General features: G+C 35.9%; 3 protein-coding genes and 1 pseudogene across 4 annotated transcripts; all 4 read left to right on the top strand.

Moving 5' to 3' along the window:
• Positions 1–337: 337 nt before the first annotated feature.
• LOC106368806 (probable magnesium transporter NIPA6) lies at positions 338–2,734 on the top strand. Of its 2 annotated transcripts, none has more exons than XM_022691356.2 (9): positions 338–864; positions 951–1,007; positions 1,075–1,165; positions 1,257–1,417; positions 1,495–1,622; positions 1,716–1,853; positions 1,952–2,044; positions 2,121–2,241; positions 2,333–2,734. In XM_022691356.2, the coding sequence occupies exons 1-9, from the start codon at positions 744–746 to the stop codon at positions 2,428–2,430; spliced, it is 1,008 nt and encodes a 335-aa protein (XP_022547077.1). In that variant the 5' UTR covers positions 338–743; the 3' UTR covers positions 2,431–2,734. The 2 variants fall into 2 exon arrangements, with proteins under 2 accessions (XP_022547077.1, XP_022547076.1); XM_022691355.2 differs by having other exon boundaries at positions 346–864; positions 2,324–2,734.
• Positions 2,735–5,084: 2,350 nt separating this feature from the next.
• On the top strand, positions 5,085–6,173 carry LOC106374853 (dirigent protein 4-like). The gene has a single exon (XM_013814789.3). It carries the CDS (start codon positions 5,352–5,354, stop codon positions 5,934–5,936), a length of 585 nt encoding a protein of 194 aa, XP_013670243.1. The 5' UTR covers positions 5,085–5,351; the 3' UTR covers positions 5,937–6,173.
• A 770-nt stretch (positions 6,174–6,943) lies between these two features.
• Positions 6,944–7,805, top strand: LOC106374854 (dirigent protein 23-like). The gene is made up of 2 exons (XM_013814790.3): positions 6,944–7,351; positions 7,466–7,805. The coding sequence occupies exons 1-2, from the start codon at positions 6,994–6,996 to the stop codon at positions 7,705–7,707; spliced, it is 600 nt and encodes a 199-aa protein (XP_013670244.1). The 5' UTR covers positions 6,944–6,993; the 3' UTR covers positions 7,708–7,805.
• A 4,179-nt stretch (positions 7,806–11,984) lies between these two features.
• LOC106368805 lies at positions 11,985–13,924 on the top strand (annotated as a pseudogene).
• Positions 13,925–14,254: the final 330 nt, after the last annotated feature.

A 14,254-nucleotide genomic window follows, 5' to 3' on the forward strand; every position in this document is an offset into this window, starting at 1 on the left:
TAAAAAATATAAACAAATGCTTTCAAATTGTTTAAATTTTTTTTACTAATTTTTTATGTTAAATTGTCTAAAGTTCTCAAAATGGATTCTGATTAAAAATGTATCGTAAAAATGAACATTAAATGTAACAAAAACAAATATTTTTAATAATATTTACTGCATCATCTCAATAAAACTTATAATATATTGAAATAATAATTTACATTTCGCAATACTGTAACACTAATCCAATTGTGTACAAGTTTTATCCTGCAGTTGTTGATTACACAAAAACTTAATTACATAATTTTAGTTGTGCAATGATACGAAAGGAAGCCCAAATGAAACTAGTAGTGCGGGTGTGTGTGTATAACGAAGGGAACGTGAAAGCAGCAACTCTCGAAATTGTAACAAAAAGCGTACCGGAACCGGTTTAAGTCAAAGTCCCCTGGCTGGGAAGGCGACGAAGTTTCGTGAGCTGTCTGTCTGTCATCTGGGCGAGAGGGAAAAATAGTTGGGAACCCCTCAGCCTCAGATCTCCTTCTCCTCCTTCTCTCTCTCATGTTTTTGAAATTTCGTCGTGCGAGCGATCCTCTTTCTTCATCCAACCATCAATCCATCCTCCTAACTCTTTCTTTTGTTAGCAAATAGCAATTCAAAATCCCCGATTTCGTTTTGTTACCTCCGCCGCGACTGATTCTCATCGGGGGTGCTCTGTTTGACTAGAATTCTCTTCCGATTCGGTAGAGAGATTTTTGATTAAGATGGAGTCGGACAATGGGAAGGGGTTGATACTAGCAGTGGCCTCTAGTGTTTTCATTGGCTCCAGCTTCATCTTGAAGAAGAAAGGTCTCAAGCGAGCTGCTGCTAATGGCACCCGTGCTGGTAATAAATTACTTACTACCCTCACCCACCCCTAATCCCAATTATAGTCTAATCACATGATGATGATGATGATGATGATGATGCAGGGTATGGCGGTTATACTTACTTGTTAGAGCCTCTTTGGTGGGCAGGCATGATCACTAGTGAGTTTTTTTTTGTTTTTTTATCTCTCTCTATTAGTTTTAAAGAAAGATTATGTATTGTGTTTAGTGATTGTTGGAGAAGCTGCAAACTTTGTCGCCTACATATACGCACCAGCTGTTCTCGTCACACCCCTTGGTGCTTTAAGTATTATCATCAGGTCTCTCTATCTATCTATCTCTTTACTTCTTTCTTTTTGTGTGTGTTTTTCTCTGACTAACACTCTCTTTCTTTTTCTGCTTATTCCTTAGTGCTATTCTGGCACATTTCTTGTTAAAAGAAAAGCTTAAGAAAATGGGGGTTCTTGGGTGTGTTTCTTGCATCGTCGGCTCTGTTGTTATTGTTATTCACGCACCTAAGGAGCAGACTCCTAACTCCGTCCAAGAGATTTGGAATCTCGCTACTCAGCCTGGTAACTTTCTCTCTATTGCATTATGCCTTCTCTGCAGTTTGTTTTATCTGAGATATTCTTTTTTTTTCTTTTCACAGCTTTTCTAGTTTACGTAGCCATAACCATGTCCATTGTCCTTGCTTTGATTCTCCACTTCGAGCCTCTCTGCGGCCAATCCAACATTCTTGTTTATATCGGTATATGTTCCTTAATGGGTGCTCTCACTGTAAGTTTGCTTCTTCTGAGCTAAATTTCCTTTTTTTTTTTTCTTTTTTTCTTGTTTGTTTGTGTGTAAGTTTTGCCATGTTTTCAAACAAAGGTTATGAGCATAAAGGCTATTGGAATTGCTATAAAGTTAACGATGGAGGGAGTGAGCCAGATTGGGTATCCACAGACATGGCTTTTTCTCATGGTTGCTGTTACCTGTGTCGTTACCCAATTGATTTATCTTAACAAGGTAAGCTTTGATAAGAATAGAACAGGTGTATTTTGTTATTGCCATCAGTAGATCATCAATCAGTTATACTATACCTGTGCTGACTTGTTCTTTGGCAGGCTTTGGACACATTCAATGCAGCAATTGTTTCTCCAGTGTACTATGTAATGTTCACAACCCTCACTATTGTTGCTAGTGCCATCATGTTCAAGGTTGGTTTTTTAACTACCAACAGCAATTATGTTTCAAAAATCGGTTTATAAACATTGCGTCAATTGCTTCTGACAGGACTGGTCTGGGCAAGACGCAGCTAGCGTAGCCTCTGAGTTATGTGGATTCATCACTGTGCTCACTGGCACAATGATACTTCATGGGACCAGGGAAGAGGAACAACAAGCTTCTTCTTCAGGTAAGACAAAAATAAAAATAAATAAGCGTCTTGATTAATACGCCCGTCAGTCATATAACAGTTTCTTCTGGTGGCATTGAAGGCAATGCAGATTTGGTATTTGGATCTTCAGAATCAGTACGATGGTACGAGTCAAGAAAGAGCACGAACGAAGAACATCTGATAAGCCTGTACAGCCCTGAATACTAGGAACAAGGTGGCCGATCCCTAGACTCACTCCCAATATAGATTTGAAATGCGGCAAGAAGAAGCCTCGTGGACTGATGATGTTGTCGTAGCTTTGTATTATTTTTGTGGTCGTCTCTTCTCTGTACAGACAAAAAGTTTGTCTAATTGAAACTCGGAACACATTCTTTAGTTTTGAGCTATGTATCAGTTCAAAGTATACACACAGACACAGTACAGGTTCTTCGTTGTATTCTCTTATTTGGACCTTCGTCCCAATATATGTATCTTCACTTTTTTGTAGGATAAAATATTTTCTTTGATTGTACTTGAACTGAAAGAAACAAAAAAGTGGACGCACAAGAACCAAGCAATGCAAGAAGTTAAAGAGGGAGAGACTGAAGACAAAAACAGTTAGGAGAGACCATAAATAAAGGTTTTGTTTGGACTTCGATCAAAGACAGATATTCAGCGGCTGAGCTCATCTCTAAGAATTTGTTGTTGGGTGTTGATATCTCTTTCTTCTCTGTGTCTCATTACTCACTGGGGTCATTTTTGTTTTAACTTTTTTGTAATGTTATGGAATATAATGGGCAAATCTCTCAAATTGTCATTTTAAAGTTTTTGTCACAAAAATAGCACCAAAAAAGAAAATGACTAAAGTAACCTTCTTTTATTTTGAATATTTTGAAAATTTTAATATTTATTTTTTAAAATTTGAAACTTTATCCCCAAAACCACATTGTTAACTTAAAAAAAGTTAAGTTATTAATATTTAATAAAATTTATTTTGGTCATTTTCTTTATGAAATATTATTTTTATGACAAAAAATTAAAATAGTTATCATTGGGAATTTCTCCGATATAATTCATCCTTGGTTTTATGTTTCTAAAAGTTTTTCTTAGGGGTGTTCAATCCGGATATCGGTTTCGGTTCGGTTTTTTTCGGTTTTCGGTATTTCGGTTAGTAAAATATAACTACCATTCTAAATCCATATTTACTTCGGTTCGGTTCGGTTTATATACCGTCGGTTTTCGGTTTATTCGGTTTTATACCAAAAAACATAATTATTTAGTTTGAGATCATATTATATAAATTTTAGAGTCATATTGTCAACATAGTCATTTATTAAAAATATATGACATGTTCAAATAAATGAACAAAAAAGTAAAAATGCTTCTACCATCAAATAAAATAATCAAATCTATAACTAAAATCAAAGCTTGAAATTTTGAAAATAAAAATATGAAATAAAACAGAAATATGAAAGAAAAGTTTTTTCACTCTTCCCTATTTATTGTTCATTAAAATCATGATTTTTCAATTGAACACGAAACTCTGTTTGTTTACAGATAAGAAAAAAGTTGTAAAAATTTTCCATTAATTATTGTCCATCAAATTTATAATCTTCATATTAATTTAGTGAAGACTAAAATAAAGCAAAAAAATTAAAAGAAGACTTAAAAAATAAGATGTCTGAATTGCGATGTATTGTTATTTAATTATAGTTCAAGTGTTTTACAAATTAAGGCTCTTTATTACTATAAAATTATAGTAATGGTTATTAACACAAATTTAACTTATGTAACAAATAGATTTTCATGTATTGTTATAAAATAGATACATATTTACGTGTTTCTACTTTTAATCGGTTTTGTTCGGTTTATTCGGTTTAATCGGTTATATACCAAACCATATCCAAATCCTACGGTTTTTATAAAATTATATCCATTCGGTTTATATGGTATATACCAAAACCAAACAATATTATCTATTTCGATTCGGTTCGGTTCGGTACGGTTCGTTTTACCATATTGAACAGCCCTTCTCCTCGTCCAGCTATGAGACAGTGAGAGCTTAACATATAAGCTTATTGGTTGGTTGAGATGGTAGTTTTCCTTCTTCTTTTTTTTTTTGCGAAAGAGATGGTAGCCTTAGTATTTTTTTTCCGTGTTATTGTAAGTTTTTAGCTGTGGTTTTAATTTTTACTAGATTTTGGTTGATCAAAGCTAAATATTAAATAAATTTATAACTATTATTATAAATCTATAATATTTAAAAGCTGTTATATTATTATTATTTCAGTCTTGTACAATATTTTCATATCCAAGTCAGACCTGTAGCCGAACCGATGGATCCGTTTACTCGTATATAAGTGCGGGTAGGATATAATAAAACGAACATGGTAAAAATATCTTAAAATAATATTAATCTTTTTGAGACAAATGTTTTATTATTAGAAATCTATAGTAATACTCCACTATGGCAAGGTTAGAAGATATAAAACAATGGCAAGTTATGCTGTAAGTTAAATACATTTATACGTATAACAAAATATTGTATATTAGATGTATAGATAGGCGACATGATTGAAAGAGAATGTAGGTTTAAATAAATAATTGATATAATTGTGGTGTCTTAGATGTTTATGTTATACGTGTATTCTCTGAAATAATTTATGTTATTGTTATATGTATGCCGACTTTAGGGGATAATGGAAATATAATAAAAGGAAAATGTCACATGCTGTTATAATATATAGGGGAAGACCAGAAAATAATTAAAAAAAAGGATCTCAACAACTTTTTTAAGTAGATTTATTAAAACTCCTCTTCTTTTAATAGTATTGATTTTGTAAAATTATTGACATTCAAAACACTAAAGTAAAAGTCAGAGAAAAATTAATACATTTTGTCATTTTCTTTTAAAATTCTTGGGTGTAAATTCATTTTTAAAGTTAAAACAATATTGGTTTTGTAATATATTCACACATTCAACAACCCTTCTCAATCAACCCTACCCATATAGTAGGCATCTGTAATGGCCAAACTCTGCATAGCCAGCCTTCATGTATGGTAACAAATTAAAAATGGATTTGATTCCCAACTTTCAGATTTTTGTTGCTTCTTATATATATATTTAGATTACATTCTAAGCAAATAGAATGTATAGAATACAAGAGATGGGGAAGAAAACAGGAATCATACTAGTATTGTTTACTCTTCATCTACTCATATCCTTCGCCCTCTCTGAGTATTACTCAGAAACTCTTCCATTCTCACCAAAACAACAGGTCGTCACCAATCTCCACTTCTTCTTTCATGACACTCTCTCCGGACGAGACCCATCAGCGGTCCTCATCGCCAAACCCCATCTCACCGCAGAGAACAGCTCTTCTCCCACACCCTTCGGCTCTCTTCTCGCCATCGACGACCCTCTCACCCTCGGACCTGATCCCAAGTCCGAGAAGATCGGGAACGTCAGAGGGATGTACGTCTCTTCCGGAAAACATGTCCCCACGTTGACCATGTACGTCGACTTCGGCTTCACCTCCGGCCTGTTTAACGGCAGCTCCTTCACCGTGTTTTCTAGGAATACGATTACGGAGAAGGAGAGGGAGCTTGCGGTTGTGGGTGGTCGAGGAAGGTTTAGGATGGCTACAGGAGTTGCTCAACTTAATACATACTCGGTTAACTTAATCAACGGTGATGCCGTTGTCGAGTACAATGTCACTCTCTATCATTATTAACGAATGAAAATGCATGTAATACAAATAATTCGGTTCCATAAAAATGTTGGATGCTTTCACTTTATTTAATAGAATATTAACAAACCAACAAAAAAAGAGTGGCTTTTTCTCAGAAAAAGTACAGAATGAAAATGCAATGCATGTAATACAATGTCACTCTCTATCATTATTAACGAATGAAAATGCATGTAATACAAATAATTCGGTTCCATAAAAATGGTTGATGCTTTCACTTTATTTAATAGAATATTAACAAACCAACAAAAAAAGAGTGGCTTTTTATCAGAAAAATACAGAAGAACCTCTATAAATTAATACTCGATAATTTAATAACTATATATATATCTTTTAATCTTAATATTTATTAAATGAGACTTTCGACTTATATGTTTTTTTAATCATTTGTATTATATCATAACAAAAATTTTAAACCATGGATCACAAAATTTGAATGTGAGACTTTTAACAGTTTTAGTAATTTATATTCGTTTTTAAAAATTTAAAATATAACATATAAAGAAAATTTTAAATTTTTATTATATGGTTAATATGGTTGTTTAATTTATTTTAATAGTTTAAAATTTAAAAAATATAATATATGATACACTTATTTTTACCAAATTTTTATTATTCAAAATAATTAATTGTCATATATATTTTAGCCACATTAGACAATTCTGTAATTTTATTTTAAGGAAATAATGAAACACATTAATATTATATTTATGGTTAGTTTAATAAAAAATTTATTATATATTTAGATGGACCAACATATTTTTCTAAGGATTCTAAGAATCATTCTAATGTTGACATGTGACTACAAAAAAATGTCGTAATGCTTATCAATTAATATATAAGAGATAATTATTTAATTCAAACAACTACTATACTTTTAGGTGAACCATTACGCCACCACATTGTTGACTTTGTCACATCATTTTCTTCATTGGTTTGGTTGAACCAACTTGGACCGTTATCAGTAATGCGTAGTGAAATATAAATTGTGCCCTATAAAAAGTCTTGTTTCCATCGCACTTGGAACTCAATTTACTTGCACATGCTAAAACAGCAAAAGAAAAAGGGAACAACTATGAAGATGGCAAAAGCAGAAGTATCAAGATTGTTGTTTCTGTTGGTAACGATAATACCACTGGCTGCTCAAGGTTCCAGATTGTACAGCTGGGCTAATCAGCTGGAGGAATCTGGTAAGGACAAGGTAACCAACCTTCAGTTCTATTTCCACGACACTTTGAGCGGCAAGAATCCCACCGCCGTTAAGGTAGCTCAGGCCGCCGACACTGACAAATCTCCAACGCTGTTCGGCTCTGTGTTCATGGTCGACGATGCTCTCACCGAGACCGCCGATCCCAAATCCAAGCTCGTGGGCAGGGCCCAAGGTCTTTACGGTTCTTCATGTAAGTAACATGCATATATATTGTTTCTCTTTCATATATGATAAACCGGACCGGTTGGTAATAACCGGTTTAAAACGAACCAATTTTAATGGGATTTTATCTTTAATTGGACAGGTAAAGAAGAGTTAGGACTGCTAATGGCGATGAGCTTTTGTTTCGAGGACGGTCCGTACAAGGACAGCACCATAAGCATGATCGGGAAGAATTCTGCGATGAAACCAGTTCGAGAAATGCCAATCGTGGGCGGCACTGGAATGTTCAGGATGGCTCGTGGCTACGCCATTGCTCAGACCCATTGGTTCGACCCCAAGACCGGTGATGCCATCGTTGGCTATAACGTTACCATTGTTCACTAGAAAAAAGTTTTTGTTTCACTTATATAATACTGCGCGATACCTATACCATATGTAACATGTATCACTTGAGATAAATAAAATATGTACTTCTCCATTAATGTAACAGTATCTTTATAAATAAAGGGGACTTGCCTCTCTCCACAGGCGGCCACGTCAGCAAGGAGGATTGGGCGTTTTCTGCCACCTGTCATCACCTAAAGTAAGTTTATGTTTTGATCGAGATCTGAAAATTTAGTTCGCTTCGTATGCTGGGTTTTGCTAAAACTTTGAATGTAATCTTAGTATGCTGGGCCCACTAAGTGATGCCTTTCTTTCTACATGGATCATTAATTGAATAGATTCAGAAGTCTGAAACCTACGATTCCTTTTCCACCTCCCGTCACGTAACCCTCTGCCGTTATGCCAAATAATCAACATACTAATCCCACTTTCTCCTCTTCATTGCATGTTTAATTTCTCGATCCTGAGCTTTTCCAGAGTAAATATATAGATACACCTTCTCATTGGCCTTTCAAATACCTCTAAACATTTTTCCGATCGATTTTTAATTTGCAAGCTTAGAAAAATTGAAGGCAGGCCGGTGCAAGTAGGTGGTACAGACGCGACTGCTCCAGTTTTTGGAGGCTATGAATGTCAAAAAGAGGCCAGTTGATTGGGGGGGGGGGGGATTGATATGTTGCTGCTAGATTCCAAGGTATTCTGATTAAAGCTTTTTAAATCGGCGAATTTCATTATTTTATTATTTTATTTTGGGACTCTTTCATATTTGTAAGAAAAATTGGTTACTCTAACTTGAACTAATAGGCGACGACCGCAAGCTCTATGCGGCAGAGCAGTTGGTGCTCGACATCTGCAACCTCAAACTCAGGGAGAATGCTCTTCAAGAGTTATCTAAGGTTGTTCATTATCTCTATGCAATTAAACTTCACTTGCTTAGCATTTCTTATGAATTCTGATCGTCTTGGTTTTTGTGTTTGCAATCGATTTTTTTTACAAGGTCTTGGTTTGTTTTGCTCGGTTAATCTAGGACATGCTTTCAGATTTTTAGGATAATAGTTGAGACTCTAGACAATTAAAAAGTTAAATGGCTTTGATGTTTTGTAATAATATAATGTGTCGTGTGGTTTTGCTTTGCTTTCATATTTCAGAAGAGAGAGATCTTTCATGATTTAGCTCCACTGTTGTGGTAATCTGTTGGTGCTGTTCCTTCTCTTCTACAGATACACTTCGTCTATTAAATCTGAGTGGAACCTTCACATGCTGAAAACAGAATCGAACTATCACAATTACACTTTAGCGGCTGAGAGTGGGAAGAAGGCGATGCAAGAAGTTGTCTTGAACTGGTATAAACAAATCTCAAAAGTTTCATAACATATATCGTCCCAAAACCTGGGCTTTTTTCATCGTTTTCTTAACTTTTCGAGACAGATAATTTTATGTTAGGAAAGCTTATGTGATTGCACATCAATGGAGGAAAACTTAAGAATCCCTGGTGAGTAACTTATCACCTCAAAATCTTAAACAGAGGAGGCATGGATGCCAATGAGAACCTAAGCACTCAGTTCTGTATCATCCTCTCTTGATGTTTTTGATGTTGCTAACGCCAGCCTTCTTACTTCCATTGATATGAGTTAGCTAATTCCTTTGAATTTATAGATTTGGATTAAATATTATTCGTTGTTTTGCTGAAAATTTACCCTTTCTTCTGTCAAATTCATTGAAATTCAATAATGATGCATGTGCTAAGATCAACTCCATGATCATCCCATGCTGTGAAGAATGGATAGAGCCCAAGAGTGATCACAGTCACAAGGTCGTAGAGATCACAATCAGCGCATGGAAATATCTTCTTGATGAAAACTTGTAAGTTTCAAAATTTCAATCTGAATTAAACGAACCCGGAAAAACATATCAAACATTATAGCTGGTTTTTACATACTGGTGACGATAGGAATGTTCTTTGGTGCAAACAGGTGAATGAACCTTCGTGTTCAACGCCCATGAAAAGACCAAACGACATACCAAGCATTGAGTCCGTTGAGGAACTTAGAATTTCAGCATCTGAGACTTACTGAGAGCGTGTCAACTTTCAAGATGGGAAACTGTTGAAACAGGCCAGTGGTGATGCAAAGCAGCAGCAACAACACCTTATACGCGCTTCCTCTGTTTACGTAGCAGCTGTGTCGGACTCAAAATATACCCTCTCTCGGCTGTTAACTGAGACCAAAGGTTATTATTGTGTCATACTCTACAGAGAGAGTATTGTTGCATACATGTCGACATATTTTCTTCGTGGAGGTAGTTTGAGGATTTTACAAAGTCTTTATTTGGTTAGTTAAGATTTGTATTGTTTATTAGTTGGAACCAAAGAAATTATTATCTTATGAATCAGTATGTTAGTTGAAATTACAAGCAAATCTATTAAGCTTTATGGTTTCAGATAGGTCATGAGCTTGAGATTAGCGATTCCTAATGGTATAGTTCCAGGGAGATAATGCCGGTAAAAAATATTCTGGGATTAGTCGACCCTATGTGGACAGTGTGTTCGACAACTCGGTGATCACCCTTATAGCAATGTAAACGTCCCACAAGCACTAATCAATACCTTTCATTCAGTTACTTAAAACTTTGAGAGAGACTTGGGTTATACTAGATTTGAAAACTAAAAGACCCGCTACATCATCGGGATGAGACGCAGCAGCTCCCGTGGGATTTAGATATGAACAAAAAATAATGGCGGTAAGATGATGAGATAGAAAGAATAAGAGTTCATGGTGTTGTTTTAAATATAACTACTGATGTGAAACAATATTTGGCATGCGTGAAAAGAAAATACAAAGAGAGATACAACAAGGTCTAATAAGAAGTTTAATATCCAATGAAAGTCATTAAAATAAACTAAGATAAAGTGAAACTGTGAAAGATAAGAAATCTAATGTTGATGTCCATCAAAATTATATGTTCCATCTGCAAACAAAATGTTACTAACTATGTAAATTTATACGTCACACATGAATAGTCGTTAGAAGCAGTGGCGTGCCTAGGGTATAAAAAGGATTTGTTCCATGTAGGCATGGCAATTCAGAAAATGATTGACCAATTAAACGTTGAAATATAACATGTCTTCCTTAAAGCACATCATTCTCTTTTGTCTATCCCAGGAGCAGCTCAATCCATTCATCTTCAGTTTTCGTCATTTACTTTTAAAATAGTATTTCATGCTGTTTTTTAAAATATTTTTTAATATTCGCTTACTTCACAAAATATGTTTACTTCTAAAACAATTTTTGGCTTTCTTCTCTATCAATTTTTAATATACATTTACTTCACAAAATATGTTTACTTCTAAAACAATGAATTAATCTATTTATAGGGTAAAGACCAATTTATACTCTATTAAAGAGTAAAATATAGTATAATTTGAGTCTTTTTACTTCAAACTCAATTTAAGAATGAAAAATATAATAGAATTGGAAATACTTTAAAAAAAAATTCTAAACAACAAAAGAAACACGCAGAACAGTAATTTACATCGAAAGTACGATATAATATAACATATAATAACAATAATTTCTATTGTTTAATTATTTTGTAAGAATATAAATCAACAATAAACATGTTTTTACCAACAGCAGTGAAATATCTCTAACAAGATTACAATTCTAGAAAAAAGCAATTAGGAATCTAGGAAGCCAAAATATGAAAAAGATATATCATAATAAAATAAAAGTGATCATGATGTGAAAGTGAACTTATCATTAATCATGAAATAAACACATAAATACAAATATATCTGAATTGAGCGCCAAAAAAAAAAATAGAATGGGAAGTAACATGGCACTATACTAAACATAAATAAATAGGTCTAAAGTTCACAAAACTGTGTGTACTCCCCAAACCTGCCATTTCACGTTTGGCTCATGTTTTCATATTTGAGACTTTATTTTTAATTGTCGGGCTACTAATTTGACATCCAGACAATGAATTCGTCTAACGGCACATTGCATTACTCCTAACATTGTTGAACCCATAACACTAAATCTAAATTACATTGAACAATCACTATGGGAATGACATAATTGAAAAGAAATCGTGAAAACATATGTTGAACAATAAATTATTATAACTCTCACCAATATAAATATAAATTTCAACCTTTATATTTTACAAAACTAAACATAGAATAACAGTGAATAAAACATATGAACCCGGCGCGTAGCGCCGGAATACCACTAGTACCTTTATAAAATCAAAGTTGGAGATAAATGATACAAAAGGAGGCCCGTGGGCTTTATTGAAGCCCAAAAGTAAATAGAGAGAGGTGTCATGATCCAAAACCAGATCCGGTTTACTAACCCATACCAGACGGCGGCGGAACAAGTGTCATATGATTTCGTACCGGCGAATCTCGCCGCCGTTAAACCCTGCAGACTTGTATTCGCCGGGATCAAGAAATAAGGTGGACACACAAGTATTCAAGTCTCCTCCCATGGTGGTTTCTCCCTCCAATGCCCATCAGTGACCCTAGGAAACGGCCAATCCGTTTCGCTCGATCGTTTCTCAGCAGAGAAGCCGCCAAAGAAGAGCTCTCTCAAGCGGTGTCTCGTCTCGAGTCCCTGACAGAGCAAGGGGTTCGCTTACCATTTGAAGTCCTCGCGTCGCTGCTCCAGCGCTGTGGAGACACGAGGTCCTTGAAGCAAGGCAAATGGATTCATCGTCACTTGAAGATCACTGGATTCAAGAGACCCAACACGCTTTTGTCTAACCATTTGATCGGAATGTATATGAAATGCGGCAAACCAATTGACGCGTGTAAAGTGTTCGATAGAATGCTTACCAGGAACTTGTATTCGTGGAACAATATGGTCTCTGGGTTTGTCAAGTCAGGGATGTTGGTTCGTGCACGAGAGGTGTTCGATAGTATGCCCGAGAGGGATGTTGTCTCATGGAACACGATGGTCGTTGGCTACGCTCGGAGTGGGAATGTAAACGAAGCTTTGTGGTTTTATAGAGAGCTGAGGAGATCTGGGATCAAGTACAACGAGTTCAGCTTCGCGGGGTTGTTGACAACGTGTGTGAAATCGAGAGAGCTCCAGCTCACTCGGCAAGCTCACGGGCAGGTTCTCGTTGCTGGGTTTCTCTCAAATGTGGTGCTGTCTTGTTCTATTATTGATGCTTATGGGAAATGCGGTGAGATGGAGAGCGCCAAAAGATGTTTCGATGAGATGGCAGTGAAGGATAATTATATTTGGACTACTCTCATCTCCGGATACTCCAGAGTGGGTGATATGGAAGCAGCTAACGAGCTGTTCACTGAGTTGCCAGAGAAAGATCCAGTCTCTTGGGCTGCTTTAATTGCTGGATACGTTAGACAAGGCTCAGGGGACCGAGCGCTGGAGCTGTTTAGAGAAATGATTGCTTTGAGGGTTAAACCAGAGCAATTTACTTTCAGCAGCTGTCTATGTGCCTCTGCATCATCTCTTGGACATGGCAAGCAAATACATGGCTACATGATCCGTACAAATGTTGGTCCCAATGCAATTGTCATCAGTTCTTTGATCGATATGTACTCCAGATCAGGGAGCTTAGAAGCCGGCGAGCGGGTTTTCAATCTTTGCGGCGACAAGCAAGACTGTGTTGTGTGGAACACGATGATTTCTTCATTGGCACAGCATGGGCTTAGCCACAAGGCCTTGCGAGTGCTTGATGACATGATCAAACTCAGAGTCCACCCGAACCGGACGACTCTGGCTGTGATTCTGAGTGCCTGCAGTCACTCAGGTCTGGTGGAGGAAGGTGCAAGGTGCTTTGATTCATTGACTGCTGATTACGGGATCGTTCCCGACCAAGAACATTACTCATGTCTGATAGATCTCCTAGGTCGTGCCGGTTGTTTTGAAGAGTTGATGAGCAGGATCGAGAAAATGCTTTTAGACCAGACGAGCACATCTGGAATGCAATCCTAGGAGTATCCAGAATCCATGGAAATATGGAACTGGAGAAAAAAGTGGCGGAAGAGCTGATTAAACTGGACGCAGAGCAAAAAGAAGAAGCTTCAAGAAGATGATCCTCGGACAAGAAGATGCATTTTCTGTAAATTTTCTTCCCGTGAGGATTGTACACTACTGTTAAAAGCCTGCAAAAGCAGAGGGAAGTTATAGGTGTTGTGGTGATATTTTTTTTTTTGCAGATTCCAAAGTTTTGTAAGTGTAGCAGAGCTAACGAACTACAACTGTTCGAATTCTTTCTTTTTTTTTCCTTACTGGAGGCAATTTTTCAAACGAAAAGATTAATATTTCTGGTTTGATTTGTAATGGCTAAGTTATTACAGAACAATGGAGATGGTCGGTGTGAAAGACATGGACAAAATATTTATCTTGGGTCTCTTCTAAATTTTACTTATGTGGTAAACCAAAAGGCAACCAAACAAAGCAAATAACCGGTTATGTCTAAACCGGTGACTAAGTTGTCACTGCCATGAGAGAAAAATAACTACACCCACATTCAACGCAAGATATATATTAGGTTTTTGGTATGGGTACTACAT

The sequence above is a fragment of the Brassica napus genome, chromosome A9 (assembly GCF_020379485.1).
Source record: "Brassica napus cultivar Da-Ae chromosome A9, Da-Ae, whole genome shotgun sequence".
Lineage (NCBI taxonomy): Eukaryota > Viridiplantae > Streptophyta > Magnoliopsida > Brassicales > Brassicaceae > Brassica > Brassica napus.

Coding starts and splice junctions, on each gene's coding strand:
- LOC106374853 (XM_013814789.3), top strand. CDS start 5,352: ATGTATAGAATACAAGAGATGGGGAAGAAAACAGGAATCATACTAGTA.
- LOC106374854 (XM_013814790.3), top strand. CDS start 6,994: ATGCTAAAACAGCAAAAGAAAAAGGGAACAACTATGAAGATGGCAAAA. Junction 7,352..7,465: donor AGGTCTTTACGGTTCTTCAT/GTAAGTAACATG, acceptor TTAATTGGACAG/GTAAAGAAGAGTTAGGACTG.
- LOC106368806 (XM_022691355.2), top strand. CDS start 744: ATGGAGTCGGACAATGGGAAGGGGTTGATACTAGCAGTGGCCTCTAGT. Junction 1,418..1,494: donor GAATCTCGCTACTCAGCCTG/GTAACTTTCTCT, acceptor TTCTTTTCACAG/CTTTTCTAGTTTACGTAGCC. Junction 2,242..2,323: donor ACAACAAGCTTCTTCTTCAG/GTAAGACAAAAA, acceptor GTGGCATTGAAG/GCAATGCAGATTTGGTATTT.